General features: G+C 37.0%; 2 protein-coding genes and 1 pseudogene across 3 annotated transcripts in view; 2 read left to right on the top strand and 1 right to left on the bottom strand.

Moving 5' to 3' along the window:
- Window positions 1–1,761: 1,761 nt before the first annotated feature.
- On the top strand, window positions 1,762–8,063 carry LOC143878467 (uncharacterized protein At2g39795, mitochondrial-like; annotated as a pseudogene).
- Window positions 8,064–10,171: 2,108 nt separating this feature from the next.
- On the top strand, window positions 10,172–16,001 carry LOC143878466 (NADPH-dependent aldo-keto reductase, chloroplastic-like). Of its 2 annotated transcripts, none has more exons than XM_077380753.1 (8): window positions 10,172–10,223; window positions 10,311–10,456; window positions 11,160–11,210; window positions 13,028–13,104; window positions 13,574–13,661; window positions 13,930–14,205; window positions 14,569–14,814; window positions 15,507–16,001. In XM_077380753.1, exons 2-8 carry the CDS (start codon window positions 10,319–10,321, stop codon window positions 15,591–15,593), a joined length of 963 nt encoding a protein of 320 aa, XP_077236868.1. In that variant the 5' UTR covers window positions 10,172–10,223; window positions 10,311–10,318; the 3' UTR covers window positions 15,594–16,001. The 2 variants fall into 2 exon arrangements, with proteins under 2 accessions (XP_077236868.1, XP_077236869.1); XM_077380754.1 differs by having other exon boundaries at window positions 10,182–10,223; window positions 10,319–10,456.
- A 972-nt stretch (window positions 16,002–16,973) lies between these two features.
- Window positions 16,974–17,462, bottom strand: part of LOC143880027 (delta-1-pyrroline-5-carboxylate synthase-like) — a 31,835-nt gene continuing 31,346 nt past the window's right edge. Inside the window, exon 20 of the mRNA XM_077382788.1 lies at window positions 16,974–17,258. Coding sequence (XP_077238903.1) covers window positions 17,177–17,258 — 82 coding nt within the window. The 3' untranslated portion in view covers window positions 16,974–17,176. The remainder of the gene's footprint in view (window positions 17,259–17,462) is intronic.

The raw sequence follows: 17,462 nt of genomic DNA, 5'->3' as shown, positions 1-17,462 counted from the left end.
TTCCTTCAAATTAATGGAGAGAACTTGCACAAGTCTAAAAAACTATGACTTTTTCCCTTCAAAACATATTATTGTAATATAATATAATTTATAATATTAAATACATTATTAGTAATATAATATAATATATAATATATAACACTAAGGACCGAACCACTATAAAAATCTACAGTGCACAGTCCCCTCCTCCTTCTCTCTTTCTATCTTACTTGTGCATTTGATTTTTGTCTTCCGTTGTGCTTAGTGTTTAAATTTGCCATTGGTTTTTTTTTTTTTTGAAAATTGATAATTTATTATAATATGGTTGGGACAAGGTGTCCCCCTCCCCTCATATTACAAATAGGATCATAGTCCTTAGTCCATTATGGTTTATAGTATTAAATTTGCCATTGGTTTTAACTTTCCATTAACAAGGGTAATAGTTTCTAATCACCCAATTCACCCCCCTTTTGGGTTGTTTATTGGAATTTCATTTCCTGATTATTTCAATTTGATACCGAGGGGTCTATGGTTTTTTCTATTTTTTTGGTTTATGGTTTATGCCTTATTTATGGTTTTTTCTTTTTAATTTTCTGTTTCATTGTTGTTGATTACTTCAATTGATACAAAGAGTTTACACTATTTTTTTTTTTAAATTGAAATTTTTTTTTTAAAAAAATAAATAGTTTTTTAACATCGATAATGACTGCTGATAAAAGCCATTTTGAAAAATAAAAATATTTTTTGAAAAGTATTTACTGGCAATAACGGTAGCCAGTAAATACCTTTTTTGTTTTTAGGAAAAAATAAAAAATAAAAAAAAACTAAAAAATACTATACCGATGGACAAAAATTGAAATAGCGACGATTTAGACCGCGGGGAAAAACTAACTTTTATTGGCGGACAAAATAAACTATCAATAAAAGCTTTAGGGACGGTGCAATTATTGACGGTTTAATGACCAATGATATAGGCTATAACGACCGTTTTTGTCACGTCACTTTTATAGCCAGTCTGACCGCTGATAGAACCTTGTTTTCTTGTAGTGAATCTTGCTTATTGCATGGTTGAGTGATGAAATTTTGAAAAATCCGCCTCGAATAAAATTTGTAAAAGCAGGGGCTTGGTTTGGCAAATTCATCGATAATTAGACTAAAAAATCCTATAATATCTCATTGAAATATAACTAAAAAATACAATAAATTCTCGTCGGAATGTATATCTTCGAAAAATCTCGTCGGAGTTTTTCAAAATCTTCAAAAATCTTGCCGCATAATTGCAAAATCATAGAAAATCCAATAAAATCTGCAAAATCGTCAAAAAATGGTAGGTTTTTTGTCCGCCGCCTCACCGCAACGGCTTGATTCTTTACCTTTACATTCCATATCCGCCGAACAATACTTGAAATCAAAATCGAAAATTTTTCCGATTCCCTTCCTTTCAACTCCCGGCATCCAAACGTACCCTAGTGTTTAGTGAAAGTAATATATATATTTACGCCCTTTTATTCCATGGGCCACTCCTTCTAGGCCTCTAGTGTATTTATGACACTACAAGGGGGTGGTCCAGGGAAAAAGGACAAATATATCATTTCCCATACAATATAGGACCCACATACCAAATAAAAACCCCTCATATAATTCCTCCCTCCCCTCCATAAAACCAAATGCCCCCAAAATCGGCATTAAATTTTAAACGTGACGCCTAAAACCCTATAAAAACCCCTCCCTCCTCAACTCCCTTTGTACGAAAAACATATATAGTGTATCTGCATTCTGCAAATGGCTTTCTCTAGCATTCTTCGTAGAACCATTCCCTCTATGGTGGTGCCTCTGTCTATTCATGCATCTGAGAAATTACAATTCCATCCTCTTCACAGAGAGAAGGTTCTCTCAAGAGCTTTGCAAAAAAAGTTCTATTTTAGCACTTAGTTTCTCTTCATTTGCTAAGAAGTCAAGCGCCGATCTCAAACTCATGAGAGCCATCGATTCAGAGATCAAACTCGCCAAGAGGGAAACGGAAGATCACGATTTGGTGAATCAACCATTTATATATATATATATATATATATATATATATATATATATATATATATATATATAGAACTGCCATTTTTCTCTCTTTTTATTTTAAAATTTCCGGGTTTTATTCTTCTTAGTTGCAGAGTAGTTAAGGCTGTAGAATAATTCTGGGTTCCTTTTATTTTGTTTTTTTAAAACTTCAGGTGGTAATTTCTGAGTTTTTTTTTTAGGGCTCCGTTTCTTTCCATGTAAAAATGGACGTAAAATTTTTTTTATGTCGTACGAGATTTTATATGGTGTAAGCCCTTATAGTTCCTTATTTTTCAAAAAGTACTGTACTGACCACATCATAGGATAATCCTAGCCCTCCGATCTAAAGAGGTTTCGATAATATGCAGTTCATCTAGAGATTGGAGGGTTGGGATCACCCTATGGAAATGATTTTTGGGGAACAACCTATTTACGTTGTGTTCCATCTTATGGACGGTTTGGATCATCCTATGATGTGGTCCGTACAGTACTTTTTGAAAAATAAGAGACTATAAGGGCTTACACCATATAAAATCTCGTAATGAACATAAAACAAATTCTACGTCCAGTTTTACCTAGAAAGAAACCGAGCCAAGGTATATTTGAAACCCTTAAACAGCAGCATGAAATATTCCGAATACCAGAAATTATATGATGGGCAAACACGTGAAGTGTGAAAAGTATGGTACGGCCCACTCCATACGATGATCCAAACTGTCCATTTGTTGGGAGTTGGGACGCAACGTAAATAGGTTGTTTCCGAAAAATCATTTCCATAGGATCATCCTAACCCTCCGATCTATAGAGGTACTTCTCCAAAAATCATTTACGGAATCTTCTATAGATCAGAGGGTTAGGATGATCCTATGAAAATGATTTTTCGGGCACAACCTATTTACGTTGTGTCCCAACAAATGGACGGTTTGGATCATCGTATGGAGTGGGCCGTACCATACTTTTCAAACTTCACGTGTACCATACTTTTCAAACTTCACGTGTTTGCACGGCCGCCCATCATATAATTTCTCACCCCACTATATCAATTCATTTTTCTTAAAATTTTGTATGGGGTTTCTAATGTAAGAAAACCCATAAGCACTAGAAACCCATGAGCAAAATTATAAAGGTAAAAAGTGTAAGACCATTGAAAAAAAGGGTTTTCTAGTATAAGCTAAAAAGGGTAGCGGGATCATGGTTTTAAATTTCGACCGAAATCCGAAATTTAGGATTTCGGTGGGGACCGAAACCGAAATTTCCCGAAATTGGAAATTTAAATTTCGTGAAATTCCAAATTTCGGTAGAGAAAATGCCATTTTTTTATTTTTTTAAAAAATGTTACAAAATTTCGGCCAAAATTTCGAAATTTCAGAAATTCGGTCCGAAATTTCGAGCCAAAATACCAAATTTCGGATTTCGGTGGGGTCCGAAATTGGTACCGAAACTGAAATTTAAAACCTTGAGTGGGATATAAAATCTTGGAGAATAATGAGCCTTATCTTATTTTTGTATGCATTTATTCTTAGATTCTATTTGCTATAATCTACCTAACAAAGGTATGAGTAGGAAAAAATGTTAATAGTTCCCTAGACCTTGATAGGTTTATTGACCGGTTATCTTTGTATGCTTTTTTTGGCTGATAAGATTGGTTCAAACCCATTACCTCGAGATTATGATCCTTAAATTGTAACTCTGATCTTTGCTGTTTTTATAGGAATTTATGCTGAAACTGTGAATATTGATCAAGAACTTTAAATGGTTATCAAATAGAATATCAGATTGCTATTTATTTCTGTCTTTGATCATTATCTTAAAAATGTTTGTGTAGCCTGACCCAACATTTTCTGAATGTCATTGTGGAGATTGTTGAAGATATATTGAGCTCTTGACCAGCCTATGTCACAAATATTGTTCTCGAGAATTTCTAAACAAGGGAAAATCTAAGGATATATTATTTTTTTATTTATTTTTTCAGGTTTATATCGAGAAAAAAACAATAAAATAAAATTATTTAAAAAAAATATAAATTAAGAAAAATATCATTAATATTAATTAACACAAACTTGGAATGTTTAAAGTTAAAGTCATGAGAATTCATTGGGTATTGGCTTGAAAGGAGTTTAGAGATGTGAGTGAGCGAAGTTTGTGTTAACAATTGGAAAGCAGTCTTAAAAGACAATAGCGGAATTGATAGAACCCGAACTTACATGGGAAGAACCTGATCGAACGGAATGTCAAGCTTAATTTTGATTGAATTTCTAACAGAAACCTGGGTCCTAGTAGCATAGGTGGGTTGGTTCAGAACCATTTACGATAAGGCTCTGTTCACTTGTTTTCCCGGGAAAGGAAAAGAAAAGGTTTCCCGGGATAGGAAAAGAAAAGGTTTCCCGGGATTCTGACGTGGCATTAGGAAAAGAAATCCAGGGAAATTGTGTAGGAAAAGGTTTCCCGCGCCTGTTCACGTGCGCAGGATTTGTGCAGGAAAATGTTTCCCGAGAAACTGTTTGCCCACCTTTTATCACTAGTTTTCCCGGGAAAGCAAATCCGACCAAAATAGTGGGATTTGGTTTCCCACACTAGTGAGAAAAGAGACATTTCCACATCATTTTTTGGCAATTCCCATGTCATTATTTGACATATTCCACCCAGGCTTGTTACTTTCTCAGGAAAGCAAGTGACCACCAGAATTATGTCTTGTCAAGAAAAAAGGAGGCTGTTTCGAGGGATTTGCTTTCCCGGGAACGCAAGTGAACAGAGCCTAAGAGAGTAGCTTTTCTCGAGTCTATTAGGCATTCAAGGTTCTATTGAAGTGGAGGCATGTGCTCTTCTTCTAGATTTTCACATCTTTCTTATGTATTATGTATCTGTGTGGTTGGTAGCAAGGTTTTAAATTTCGATTTCGGTGGTAGTTTCTGTCCTTACCGAAACCGAAATTTTAGTCGAAATCCCGAAATTCGGTAGATACGCTCGAAATGTCGGAATTTTGGGCTGAAATTTCGGCCGAAATTCTGTAAAGAAAGAAAAAAAAATTAATATTTTATAAAAAATTTAGCCGAAATTGCTGAAATTTCGACCGAAATTTTGTATATTTCGACAATTTTGGTTTCGAAACGTTTCGGTTTCAATCCTAACCGAAATTCAAAATTTTGGATTTCAGCCGAAATTTAAAATCTTGGTTGGTAGTAGAAGCAGACCTCGGGTTGAGAAAATACCCAAAAAAGATTTGCACTTACATGCGTCATATAATTCATGAAACACTAGTTTTCTTGAACTCGAAGCCTCTTGCTCATATCTCTCAACGAAGGGTTCTATTCTATAATGTTTGTCCAGGTCCATGTATATTTGAAATTTGGGATTTATTGTATGGTGTGGTTGGGTCCTTTCTCATGAAATAAGACTAAAGATAAAAAAAACGAGAAGACAAAATGCATATGTCAATGAAGCACTAGAAGAATAATGTGATGTATAGCAAATTTACATTTCTGTAGATTGTAGTTTAACTAAATGAATAGTTTTGGGTTATTGCCATTAAAAAAGGAACTCCATAGAAGTGAAAAACTGTTTTTGTGGATATTCTGATATTTAACATATCTGTCAGAAATTATCCCTTTTTTATGCATATTTTTACTATTCACCGTGCCAACATTTTATTTTTTTATGTGCTTCAAAATTTTCTTTTAAATCACCAGACATTGTATATCTTAAAATCCTTATATTCTCTTACATGCTTTTCCTCTTCCCTCGCATGTCGTTTCTTAAAATCCTTATATTCTCTTACATGCCTCTCCTCTTCTCATGCATGTTTATTATGTTAGAATATGTGAGATCTCACCAATAGGTTAGATTAGGCAACTATGGTTTGATCAGGTAGAATAAAATTACATATTCCAAGATTTGATTTGGATTAATTGGGGAAGATTATGCAGGCAGGCTAGATTAGATATTGAGATTATCTTCTCATATCTTGTCAAATCTCTTTCCATAAATCTTGTGATACTAGTTTCTATGTTTATCCTCTTGAGTGTTCTATATAAACACTCATCAGGCTTGATTGTAAGATAAGCAAAGTTTAGTGAAAATCTTCAATATTTTACATGGTATCAGAGCCACCGATCTTGGAGTGACCACAAGACAAATAGCTGCTCTCTCCGAAGGACAGCCGATCCAGCCGTCCACCCGGCCACCATCGCTCCCACATTTTCTTTGTCAAATTAACACCACTAGTACTGCCTTCATTACCAGCTTCATTAGTTTCAATCTCCTTGCATCCTCAGCATAATTCCTTAGCATTCTTGTTCAATCTCCTTGTATTCTTTTCTCATCTAATTTTCAAGACTTTTGTGGTTGCCTTCAATAACCCCTCATCTTCTTGAATGCACCCCTCTCATCATCTTGTGCCAATTACACAGTCTCCTTATTTTGCTGTCAACACCTTCACAAAAAAAGAAGAAGGAGATTTGCATTTTCAGAACACGTATTTGATATTTGCACACTTTTTCCCAATGTCTAATTTTTCGTCAATAATTGTTGCCATCATTCCTAGCCGCTAATTGTCGCTTTCTCTTTTATTTCTTTCCTCTCTTTCCTTCTATTTTTGTCTTTTGCCTATTTCGGTTGAGGTACCTCTTTGTGGTGCATGCCCGAAATAGGAGCTCTACTCAGTTGAGGGGCCTCACTCCTTGAGGTTCGTGCCTGAGAGAGCAATTTCTCTCTTTCATAAGGATCGGTATCTCAAGTTGACCCGTGAAGTCTGCCCATTGAGGCTTTCTTTTGCCCATAGAGGCCATTTCTTGCCCATTACGGCATTCGTCCTTTGTGATGCATTTCTTGCACATTCCGGCATTGGTCTATTGTGACCCATTTTCAGAAGGTTCGATATTCTAATCGGCCTAATGACTCGCCCATTCAGGGGATATTCATTATAATCAAACGTATATTGATTTTCAATCCATACACGTTTGAGGGGGCATGTTAGAATATGTGAGATCTCACCAATAGGTTAGATTATGCAACTATGGTTTGATTAGGTAGAATAAAATCACATCTTCCAAGATTTGATTTGGATTAATTGGGGAAGATTATGCAGGCAGGCTAGATTAGGTATTGAGATTATCTTCTCATATCTTGTCAAATCTATTTCCATAAATCTTGTGATACTAGTTTTTATGTTTATCCTCTTGAGTGTTCTATATAAACACTCATTAGGCTTGATTGTAAGATAAGCAAAGATTAGTGGAAATCTTCAATATTTTACATATTACTGGCATTGCACATTTTTGCAATATAAGCACTTGTTTTTATATCATGTTTTTAAGGAGTACTGTTTTCGTTGTTCCATGAAATTCAGCAACTGTGTGCTCTTACTATTTATGCTTATAAATTAAAGGATTGTGGTGATAGGTCACTTCTCCAGGAAAAAAAACTGATGCATTTTTGTACATTCCCTCCTCTTTCTTGATAGGAATATGAGATTCCAGATTGGTTTCCTTTTGAAATCCAAGATAATCCTGGAGAGCAATTCATATCTCTAAAAAGAGAGTATCTTGGAGAGACGATCAAAGTCAAAGTTCATATGCCTGATCTTGTTACTGATGATGAAGAAGATGGTTGTCGTAAAGACAGTGACGAGACTACCATTGCACTTGACGTCTCCATTTCTAAAGGAAATGGGCCTTGTTTCGAGCTTGAGTGTACTGCTTACGCAGATGAAATTCAAATTGAGAGTGTGTTGGTTAAGTGTGAGGAAGCTTCCAAAGATGAGGATGATTATGATGGAGCTGACTTTATGTAAGCCATTGTTACTTCTTAAGAACTAATGTTGTTTCTTGACCATGTTTGTCTGTTCTCAATTTCCTTTTGTTTATTTTTCTTGAAGGGATTTGGATGAGAACATGCAGAAAGCTTTTCACGAGTACCTGGAAGTGAGAGGCATTGAACCCAGCACCACAAACTTCCTGCATGAATACATGATCGACAAAGATGGCAGGGAGTACATGGTGTGGCTGAAGAACATGAGGAAATTCATCGTCCAGTAAATCCTCATACAAGTTCATGAATTTTTCTAGTTAAGTATGGGATATAAGAATTGTTGTTTTAGGCCCTTTTTGCTTTGGGCTGTTGGGGCATTATATTTTCATGTCATTTAGGAATAAGATTGAGTATCATTTAGGATCTCAAAGAACTTGCGGAAGAACTTTGGGGTTCCCAGTTGAGTGGGTTAAACAAGTATGGTATTGTAATGAACTGAAAATACTCAGGTGATGATTCTTTTGAGCTCACCCCAGTTGTGCTATATCTGTGTTTGATTCTTCCTTAAATTACATAACTGCATGTTGAAATCTATTCAATGTATATGGCTGAGCTGATACAGTGGCTTCAATCTTTTCAAATTCAGATGCTTTCAGCTAATACCTTACCTTACATAGTACGGAAAATGGACATGTTTGGGCCCCTTTTTTTCCTTAAGAACTCAAAGCTTGTAAGTGGGACATATGATTGAAGAGGTGGCACAATTTAACCTACATTACTGGAAAGGGTGGATTTATTGCCATTTGCTGATTTAACCAAACAAATATGTAATGGAAGGCAATTTTTAAAGTTTTAAATGACCATGCGGCCACTCAAATTTTCCAATTATATATTGCTTGGGATTTGCTAGCGTCTATGCAGAAGGCATTTCACGGATGGCCTGTTGCATGCGTGGTTTTAAATTTCGACGAAATTTCGGATTTCGGTGAGGACCGAAACCGAAACTCCCGAAATTTATCAAATTTAGTTTGAGTTTAATTTCAATGAGGGGAATGAATGGGAATTACTGGATTAGAAGATATCCAACGTATCCACTGTTTTGAATTCGAATTTGATCTATCATTCCCAGAATACGCAAATTCATTCAAAATAAAGTGCCACAAATTTATTCAAAGGGAAAAATGGTACGGACGGTGTGTTATACACATGGCTTGTACCTTATTTAGTTTTTAACATACGGATGGCACTGTACAGATAAGAAAAAGACCCCTTTATCCTCGTACGTATATATAACTGAACAAGTTCATTTCTTCTTCTTCATCTTCTTCGAACAAATGAGGGTTTTCACCGGTGTCCACTGCAACTTAGAAGAGGAATAGGAAGAGGAGGAAGAAGAGGCAGATGGAGAAATAAGGGGGAAGAAGGAAAAAGAAGAATCAGTGACAGAAAATAGAAGACGCCGAAAAAATGAAACTTGGTCATATGGGGTCATCTCTGTCGAATATGGGATCGGTGCCGAAAAAAAGACAGTCAAATCCGTCAAATCAAGGGTTAGCTTTGTTAAATAGTGGCTCAACTCAGTTAAATAAGGGCTCAACTCGATCAAACAGTAGCTCAACTCAGTTAAATAGTGGGCCAACTCGGTTGAATAGTGGCTCAACTCGGTCTAATATGGGATTAACCCCGTAAATTAGGGACGACCTAGTTTAACCAAGTTGACCCTTAATTTGACCGATTTGACCCCATATTTTACCGAGACTACCTCACCAACTCGAAGGAGACGACCCACTTCCTTTTGCCTAGTCGACCCACCATTACACCAAGTTGACCCACTAATTTACCGAAGGGACACCAAATTTTACTGAGTTGAGCCCCCATTTCACATGGTTAATCCTCCATTCTAACAAGTTGAGTGCCTATTTTAGCAGAACCACCCTAACAAAGTCCGAGAAGACCCCAACTCTCACCATTTTTATCGGATTTTCACCATTGCAACTCATTTTAAACAGTGATTTTCAGTCCATTTGTGAGAAAAAGTAAAATGAGGACCACGAGATAATAAAGGCCTAAAGGGCATTTTGGACCTTTTAAGACTTTCCACTTGCAGGGCGCACTTCTCTCGAGATTTTAAAAAATTCTGCCGTTAACGATTTACTCTTTTCGTAATTTTGTATTCAATGAGGGGTAATTTGCTCTGCATGTTTTGACAGAAGGTCCTTTCTCTCTCCTCCGAAACTCCCGATACGCGGTCCTTTCCTCGGATTTATCGTCGGAAATTGTCAAAAAAACATAAAAAACACTTGGAGAGGAACAAGTCACATGCCGATTTTCAAGCCAAAAAATCGCCCATAGTGCTTAAGAAGGATCGCTCTATACCCATTTATCTCTTTCCTATTAAGAAAGCAAAGCATTCCTCAATAATTCATTGATAAAAGTGAGAGGGAAAGGTATACTAGAAACAATTATCACTCTTGGGTCTTGTTTAATTATTAATTATGGAAATATTTGATCTATGTTGTTTGTGTTTTGTCAAGGTGTATAGATGGATTTTGAAAGAAAACCTGAGTATGGTCCATTGTATTTTGAACTAAATACGGGCGCGAAAATGCCGTCGGTCGGACTAGGGACTTGGAAAGCCCCAGTGGGGGCTGTTGGGGAGGCTGTCGTTGCCGCCGTGAAGGTATTTTTTTTATCACTCTTTGTCATCTAAAATTGTAAATAACAAGATTGTTTCAATTCGATTTTATTTGCAAATGGGACATTAAGGTCTCTTTAGAAGCCATTAATTATGCCATTTGAACACTTTTTTAGCATTATTATTTGCAAATAATCATGAGGAATGTTAAACTCAAGGGTGCCCTTGCAAAAAATCCATCTACAAGGGCGCTACTATTGGTAGATGGCACTCCTATTGGTCCTTCTCAAGAATGTGTATTCACTCTTCTTTAATTTTATATATGTCTTCTCTATTTTCATATTTTTCTATGTCCTTATAAATGTACTTTGTTGAGATGTACCAATGAGGCACCCTAGTAGTGCCCCTTATAAATGAACTTATAAATGAACTTTGTTGAGATGTACCAATGAGGCACCCTAGTAGTGCCCCTTATAAATGAACTTTGTTGAGATGTACCAATGAGGCACCCTTTTACTTGTTTTTGCCTACAAAACAATATAAGAGGATAGATTTTCCTATACCAATGTGCAGACTGAAGATGGTAAATTAACTAGGAGTGTTTTTAAAAAAAAAAACTATCTGATGAGGGGAACTGTCATTCATACTCGACAAATTTGATATCGGCATCCCCCCCTTTTTATTTTATAGTTCTACTGCTGGCACTGCTAGTATTTTTTAATTTATTTTCGTAGTTCTGGTTGTGCAGGGTGGTTACAGGCATATTGATTGTGCTCGGGTCTACGACAATGAAAAAGAGGTAACAAAATTTCATACTTTTCTAAATTCAGTTTCTTTTCTTCCATGAAGATGTAAAATAGTAGTTCAGTTTCAACAAGGCAACTGATGTTTTACACGTCTGATAATATGATTCCTAACGAAAAAGAGGGCCTTGAAGACGCTAATAATTATAAAATTCCTACAAAAACAAAACTTTTTTTCGCTAAATTTTCAATAAAATTTAACATGATTTATACACATAGTAAAATCGATAAATGGCACAGGAAATTGCTACATTTGTTACGGCCTTAAGTGGAGGCCTGCCTAGGTATGGGATAGGTTGAAAAGGCCTAGCCTAACACATTTCTTCAACGTTAGAGCTTTTGACGAATTGGCTAAGTACTTAACATTTGGTATCAGAGTAGCCACCATATCACGTGTTTGAGTCTTTAAATGGGCGACATGTGGAAGTGACTACTTGGAAAGAGCTACATGGTAAAATAAAAGGCCAAAGTGAAAGCTACCAGAGTAAGCTGTAGTGGAAGAGGTGGCCCGTGAAAAGGGCTGCATGGAAAAAAGACCAGAATGAAAGCTAGAATGTCATTGTCTCAAGTGGTCGTAATTGCGGCGCCTGCCTAGGTGTAGGACCAGGTGATACCCAACCTGGTATGGCAGGTTTAAATAGGGCTGCAACTCGAGTAGGGCGGGTCGGGTTTTGGAGAACCCAACCCTACCCAAATATCTCGAGTCGGGTCGGGTTTTTTTTTCAGAAAACCCACGATTCCCAAACCCGGCCCTACCCATGATAAATCTCGGGTCGGTTCGGGTCGGGTCAGGTTTTTTCACGTTGACGCAATTTTTTTAGGAAAATTCTTATTTGACAAGGCAACTCAACTCATAAAAGCAAAAATTACACTCATATTACACTTGAATCAAACAATGATGTAATTACACTCACATTACACTTGAATCAAACAATGTTGTAATCAAACAATGTTGTAATTACAATCAAACAATGTTGTAATTACAATCAAACAATGCTGAATCAAACACTTGAATCAACTCAATTCATAGATGCAGAAATTACACTCACATACAATAACAGTGGGTGCGTGGGTTTTCACTTTTAACTTTTAACTAACAATAGAAAAAAATGTACATACTATAACCTATGTAACTCGGGTCGGGTCGGGTCGGGTCGGGTCGGGTCGGGCCCCTTCAAACCCGGCTCGACCCGAGATTCATGCGGGCTTTTGAATGCTCAACCTGGCTCGACCCGAAACCCATGAAACCTGAACCCAACCCAGGCTATTTTCGGGTCGGGTCGATGCGGGTCGGGTAAAACCCGGCTCGAGTTGCAGCCCTAGGTTTAAAGGGCTTGGCCTAACACGTTCCATCTGTCTTAGGCTTTTGACGTATTGGATAGGTACCTAACAATATTCTTGGGATTTTTCTAGAATTGGGAGTGAATTCCAACGCTTCTTGAACAAGGCTAAAATGTGTGGAAGAGAATCACTTAGAGCGACTCCACTTCACTTCCTGAATTCAGCGATCAGCTTGAATTAAGGATTTGGAAAAACGAGCAGAACCAGCCAAGGGTTGACGAACTCTATTCTCCATTTTTTGTTTCAACGTTTTCAATCTCTGCCATGAAAAAAAGCACAGAAGTGCCGCCGAGAAGGTTTTAAGTACACAACCAAACTAGCTAATTTCATTTGGAAAATCTAAAACCATGTTTGAGAAACAGAGAGAGGATTTCTATTTTCAATGTCTAACTAAATTTAAATTTTCTTTTGCTAATAGGAAACCCATGTCAGTTAGTTATCAAAAGATGATGTTAATTTTGGTGTGATGCAGATTGGGTCGGCTTTGAAACAACTATTTTCCAATGGTGTAGTGAAGCGTGATGAAATCTGGATCACATCTAAGCTTTGGTATATCTCCTTTTCATGCTCTCTTCATTTCTGGTCATCTCTAACTTCCAAACAACACACAGAAATCTCGACATATGTGGTTAAAAATAGCAGAATCTGGATCAAACGGTAGCCAGGTGCATAAATGACCTACTAGGTTGATGGGCCCGCATCTGATCAGCTGTTAGGTGGTGGCCCACTCCTCTGATAACCGTCAGATTAGAATCAGACTGTTGTGATGTCAATTCACTAAAATTTATCAGTTCACATACTATCCATCCGCACAAACAAAAGAGGATATATAAGAGATTTACAGGCAGAATTTTAGAAAGAACAGGATTATATTTCCTTAGAAATCTGTTGTGATTTTTTGTCGGTCAAGATTACTAGGTTTTTAGTAACTTATAATAGTCAATATAAGCTTAGAAAAACATTGGTAATATCCTCTAATCTTGTAGTAATTGATTAGAGTTTTAACTTTCATTTCCAGGTGTAGCGACCATTCGCCGCAGGACGTCTCAAAGGCACTGAGCAAAACATTGGAGGACCTCCAACTCGACTACATTGACCTATATCTTGTATGCCATTTTCCCAAGTCTACATTGCTAAGTTTATCTTTGGAGATAGAAATTCTTCGATAAGCTGTTATTGGGACTGGCGATCCTGCTTGGATAAGTTTATCTTGAAATTATCGTGTCCGCTGTTCATCAATTTTGTTCTTATTATCCAAGAACAAAGGTCGATGTGAACAGAGGATGTCAAGTCTAGCCAAGGATAAAATAAGCCCCATATACGACCCGTTATATAACTGTTAGAACTGATTGACCTCATCCACAATGTGTGCAGATTCATTGGCCATTCCGGACCAAACCGGGTACGCGTGGGTTCGAGCCTGAGTCTATGCTTCCTCTGTGTCTTCCGGAGACATGGAGTGCTATGGAAGGATTGTATGCTTCAGGACAGGCACGCGCCATTGGAGTGAGCAACTTCTCGACAAAGAAGCTGCAGGAAATGCTGGCATTCGCAAAGGTGCCACCGGCCGTGAACCAGGTGGAGTGCCACCCCGGCTGGCAGCAGCCAGGACTCCACAACTTCTGCCAGTCTACCGGCATCCACCTCTCGGTATTGAAAATTTTTGCAATTCATGCCTACCATTTATTCCTCGAGTCCATGTTTGGCAACCGTGAAAAACTATTCCATGGAATATTCATGAGCCCAAGTGTGTAAGAGCCTAAGAGGAGGCGAGGAGGGGGAACACCAACAAAACATGTTTTTTTTTGTTAAATGACATTTAAAACATCATTTTTTTTTAAACGGCGTTTTGCTAACTATGTTCACAACTGGCTCTGGAAAAATTCCACGGAATATTTTTTCCTGGTGGTCAAACATGGCAAAATGTCCATGAGATTTCAAGTTTGCAACAGGATTTCTCCCTATATTACATTTTAGAGCATAATTTATCCTTAATTCATGTTAATTTTACAGGCTTATTCTCCTCTAGGATCTCCAGGGTCTTGGGTCAAGGGTCAGACCCTGAAGGAGCCAACCCTAATAGAAATTGCAAAGAAACTTAAGAAAACGCCCGCACAAGTAGCCCTACGATGGGGTCTTCAGAGTGGCCATGGCGTTCTTCCAAAGAGCACAAATGAATACCGAATCCAAGAAAACCTTGATTTATTTGATTGGTGCATCCCTCAAGATCTATTCTCAAAATTCTCCGAAATTCCCCAGGTAAAATCTCATATCTGGATATGGGAAGATGATTGGATAATTAGTATGCATTAGTGAATAATGTGGCATAAATTGTTGTTTAAGTTTGAATTTGAACCGGCCAATAACAAAACCTATGTTAGGACACTTGTCTGATTCCAATACTCTACGATTCATTGACACTTAAAAAGATTTTCTTTCTAGAATGACACTTCTACTTCTCTCTAATCTATTTTTTTTGTAAATATTACTGTTCATGTATAATTACCACATGTTTTTTTAGATTTAGGGAAACGTTATCAGCACTACTGTATTTTGATGAGAGCACTCCCCACTTTATTAAAAGTACGGTATGGCCCGCACCATAAGATGATCCAAACCGTCCATTAGATGGGCCACAGCCTAACTAGGTTGTGCCACAAAAAAAATATTTCCATAGGTTGTTCCTAACACTCCGATCTTTAGTGGGTTAGGATCAACCTTCTAACATTCAGATTGGAGGGATAGGATCAACCTATGGAAATGATTTTTGAGGCACAACCAATTTAGGATCTTCCTATGGTGCGGGCCATACCGTACTTTTAATAGAGTGAGGAGCGCCCTCATCAAAATACAGTAGTGCTGATAACATTTCCCGAGATTTATTATCCTAATAGTAAGTTTTTATATGTAGTAGATAAACTTTCTTACGGTGTTTAATTGGAATGGTGCAGACAAGGCTCCTTCGTGGTGAATTTGCGGTACATGAAACATGCAGTCCTTACAAAAGCTTAGAAGAACTTTGGGACGGTGAAATATAAAATATTTCTGATTCAAAATTTCAAATCCTGCTGCTCATTGAGATAGATAGATGGCTCGACCTATTCTTCAAAACACAGCCAAAACCATTGAGATAGATAGATGGCTCGTCCCATTCTTCTATCTGATTCAAAGTGAAAGCAGCTTCTTGACCCTGCTGAGTCGGCTCGGATCAAATCACGATAACAAAGGTTCAATTTCAAGGACGGCGGCATACCCTGTCTCTAATGTCCCTCCTAGGCTACCTACTTTCGTAATCAGCACTAAAGAAAGATTGAATAGAAAGAAGGCAAGCGAAGACAATTACTCAGTCAGTCTGCATTATTTCTGGTTGCTGCTTTTGATGCTTGTAGGAATGTAATATTGGTCACTAAAGAAAGATTGAATAGAAAGAGCATGGCTTAAAATTTAAACCAAAGCTGAGACGAAACAGCCAAACAAAATGTTTTCATTTCTATTCTCATCGAAACGATACTGAAATTCAAAAGCATAATGAAACCAAAACCATGTATATTAGAATGTGTTATTCAATTATATTTATATGAATTGCATGTAAAATGAAGTGTACGTACTACATGTAAATAGTTATATAAATTACATATGAAATGTGGTATGGGTTGAATTACCATTTAATCTTGTTAAATCATTATATTTAGTTTTTCATTTTTTTTTCTTATGTGATACTTTTAGTGTGTATTTGTGCTTATTCTACCTTAAGTTCCATCTTAAATGTCCATCATTTGTATATGTTTCGATACATTTCTCGTGATTTTACTAAAATTTTCAAGCAAAACTATAGCATTGCTGTTTCCACACCGACCAAAACCGAAACTGAAATTTAAAACCTTGCCAGTAAGTACACGGCCAGTTTCTTCAGTCCTAGATCAGAATTTTAGTCTAGACGAATTAAATTGTGTGACTTTCCTGCACTGGCACACATGGAAAATGTTGTTGTGTTTGCTTGGGCAAGCAAAAAGTGAATTTGGGGCTGTGGAGCATCCATGGTGGGACATATTGGGGGTACAGATTTAAATCCTATACAATATTGCTGTGTAAGGGGTTAGCTAACAGGGTAAGGAGAAAGAAGAAGGTATTTTGCACGGGTTCCTCTTCAATTATTTGAAAGGAATAATTATCTCACTACCTATCAAGGTGGGAATATTTTTGGAGCAGGGATCGCCGTTCTGGGCCTACTAGATGAGTTCCTTAGATCAGAAAATAATGTGTCCTACCTATAACGTTGCTGGCTCAGGCAAAAACACCATTTTTGTTCTGGCCAAGATCACAAAGGAAAAACCCACCCCTTTAGTGGATTTTCAGACTACCAATACATCCTTTTAGACCTACTTGGCAGTATTTGACAAGTTTTCAAGGAAATCATGTCTAAAAAGAGGAGATGCCATTTTATTCTTTGATAAAAAATGAGGGAGGATTTTGACACTTCACAATATATCCCGTTAATTGCTGATACATATTAAAATTACTAAAGGTAATTAAAGAAAAAAAACAGGATCAGTACAACAAAAACAGATTAAATTAAATGAAATGAGATGCCTAAGGCTTACTATTTGACTGTTCCTGCCATTTATGATTGCAGAGAAAGGTCCTTGTGGGTGTAGACAACACCTTTATCACCATCCACCACTTGCCCACTCCCTCTCAGAAGCCTACATTTCATGACAGCAGCATAAATCAGCAGTTGTAAAGAAAACATGACTAAAGATTTCCACCTGTGTACCATTTAAAAAAAAAAAGGATTTTCACCTATGTGAAATGATTCAAACAATACCAGAGAAATTATATGAGATTTACATTGTCTAAAATAAGAAGTGTAATAAAAATGGACATTTTACTACGACCCGCCAATAACA

Source organism: Tasmannia lanceolata, unplaced genomic scaffold (genome assembly GCF_043159265.1).
Source record: "Tasmannia lanceolata isolate RefF3 unplaced genomic scaffold, GAP_Taslan_0.1 ptg000006l, whole genome shotgun sequence".
Classification (NCBI taxonomy): domain Eukaryota; kingdom Viridiplantae; phylum Streptophyta; class Magnoliopsida; order Canellales; family Winteraceae; genus Tasmannia; species Tasmannia lanceolata.
Note: the sequence above shows the minus strand (reverse complement) of the source record. Positions and strands in the feature narration are given on the sequence as shown.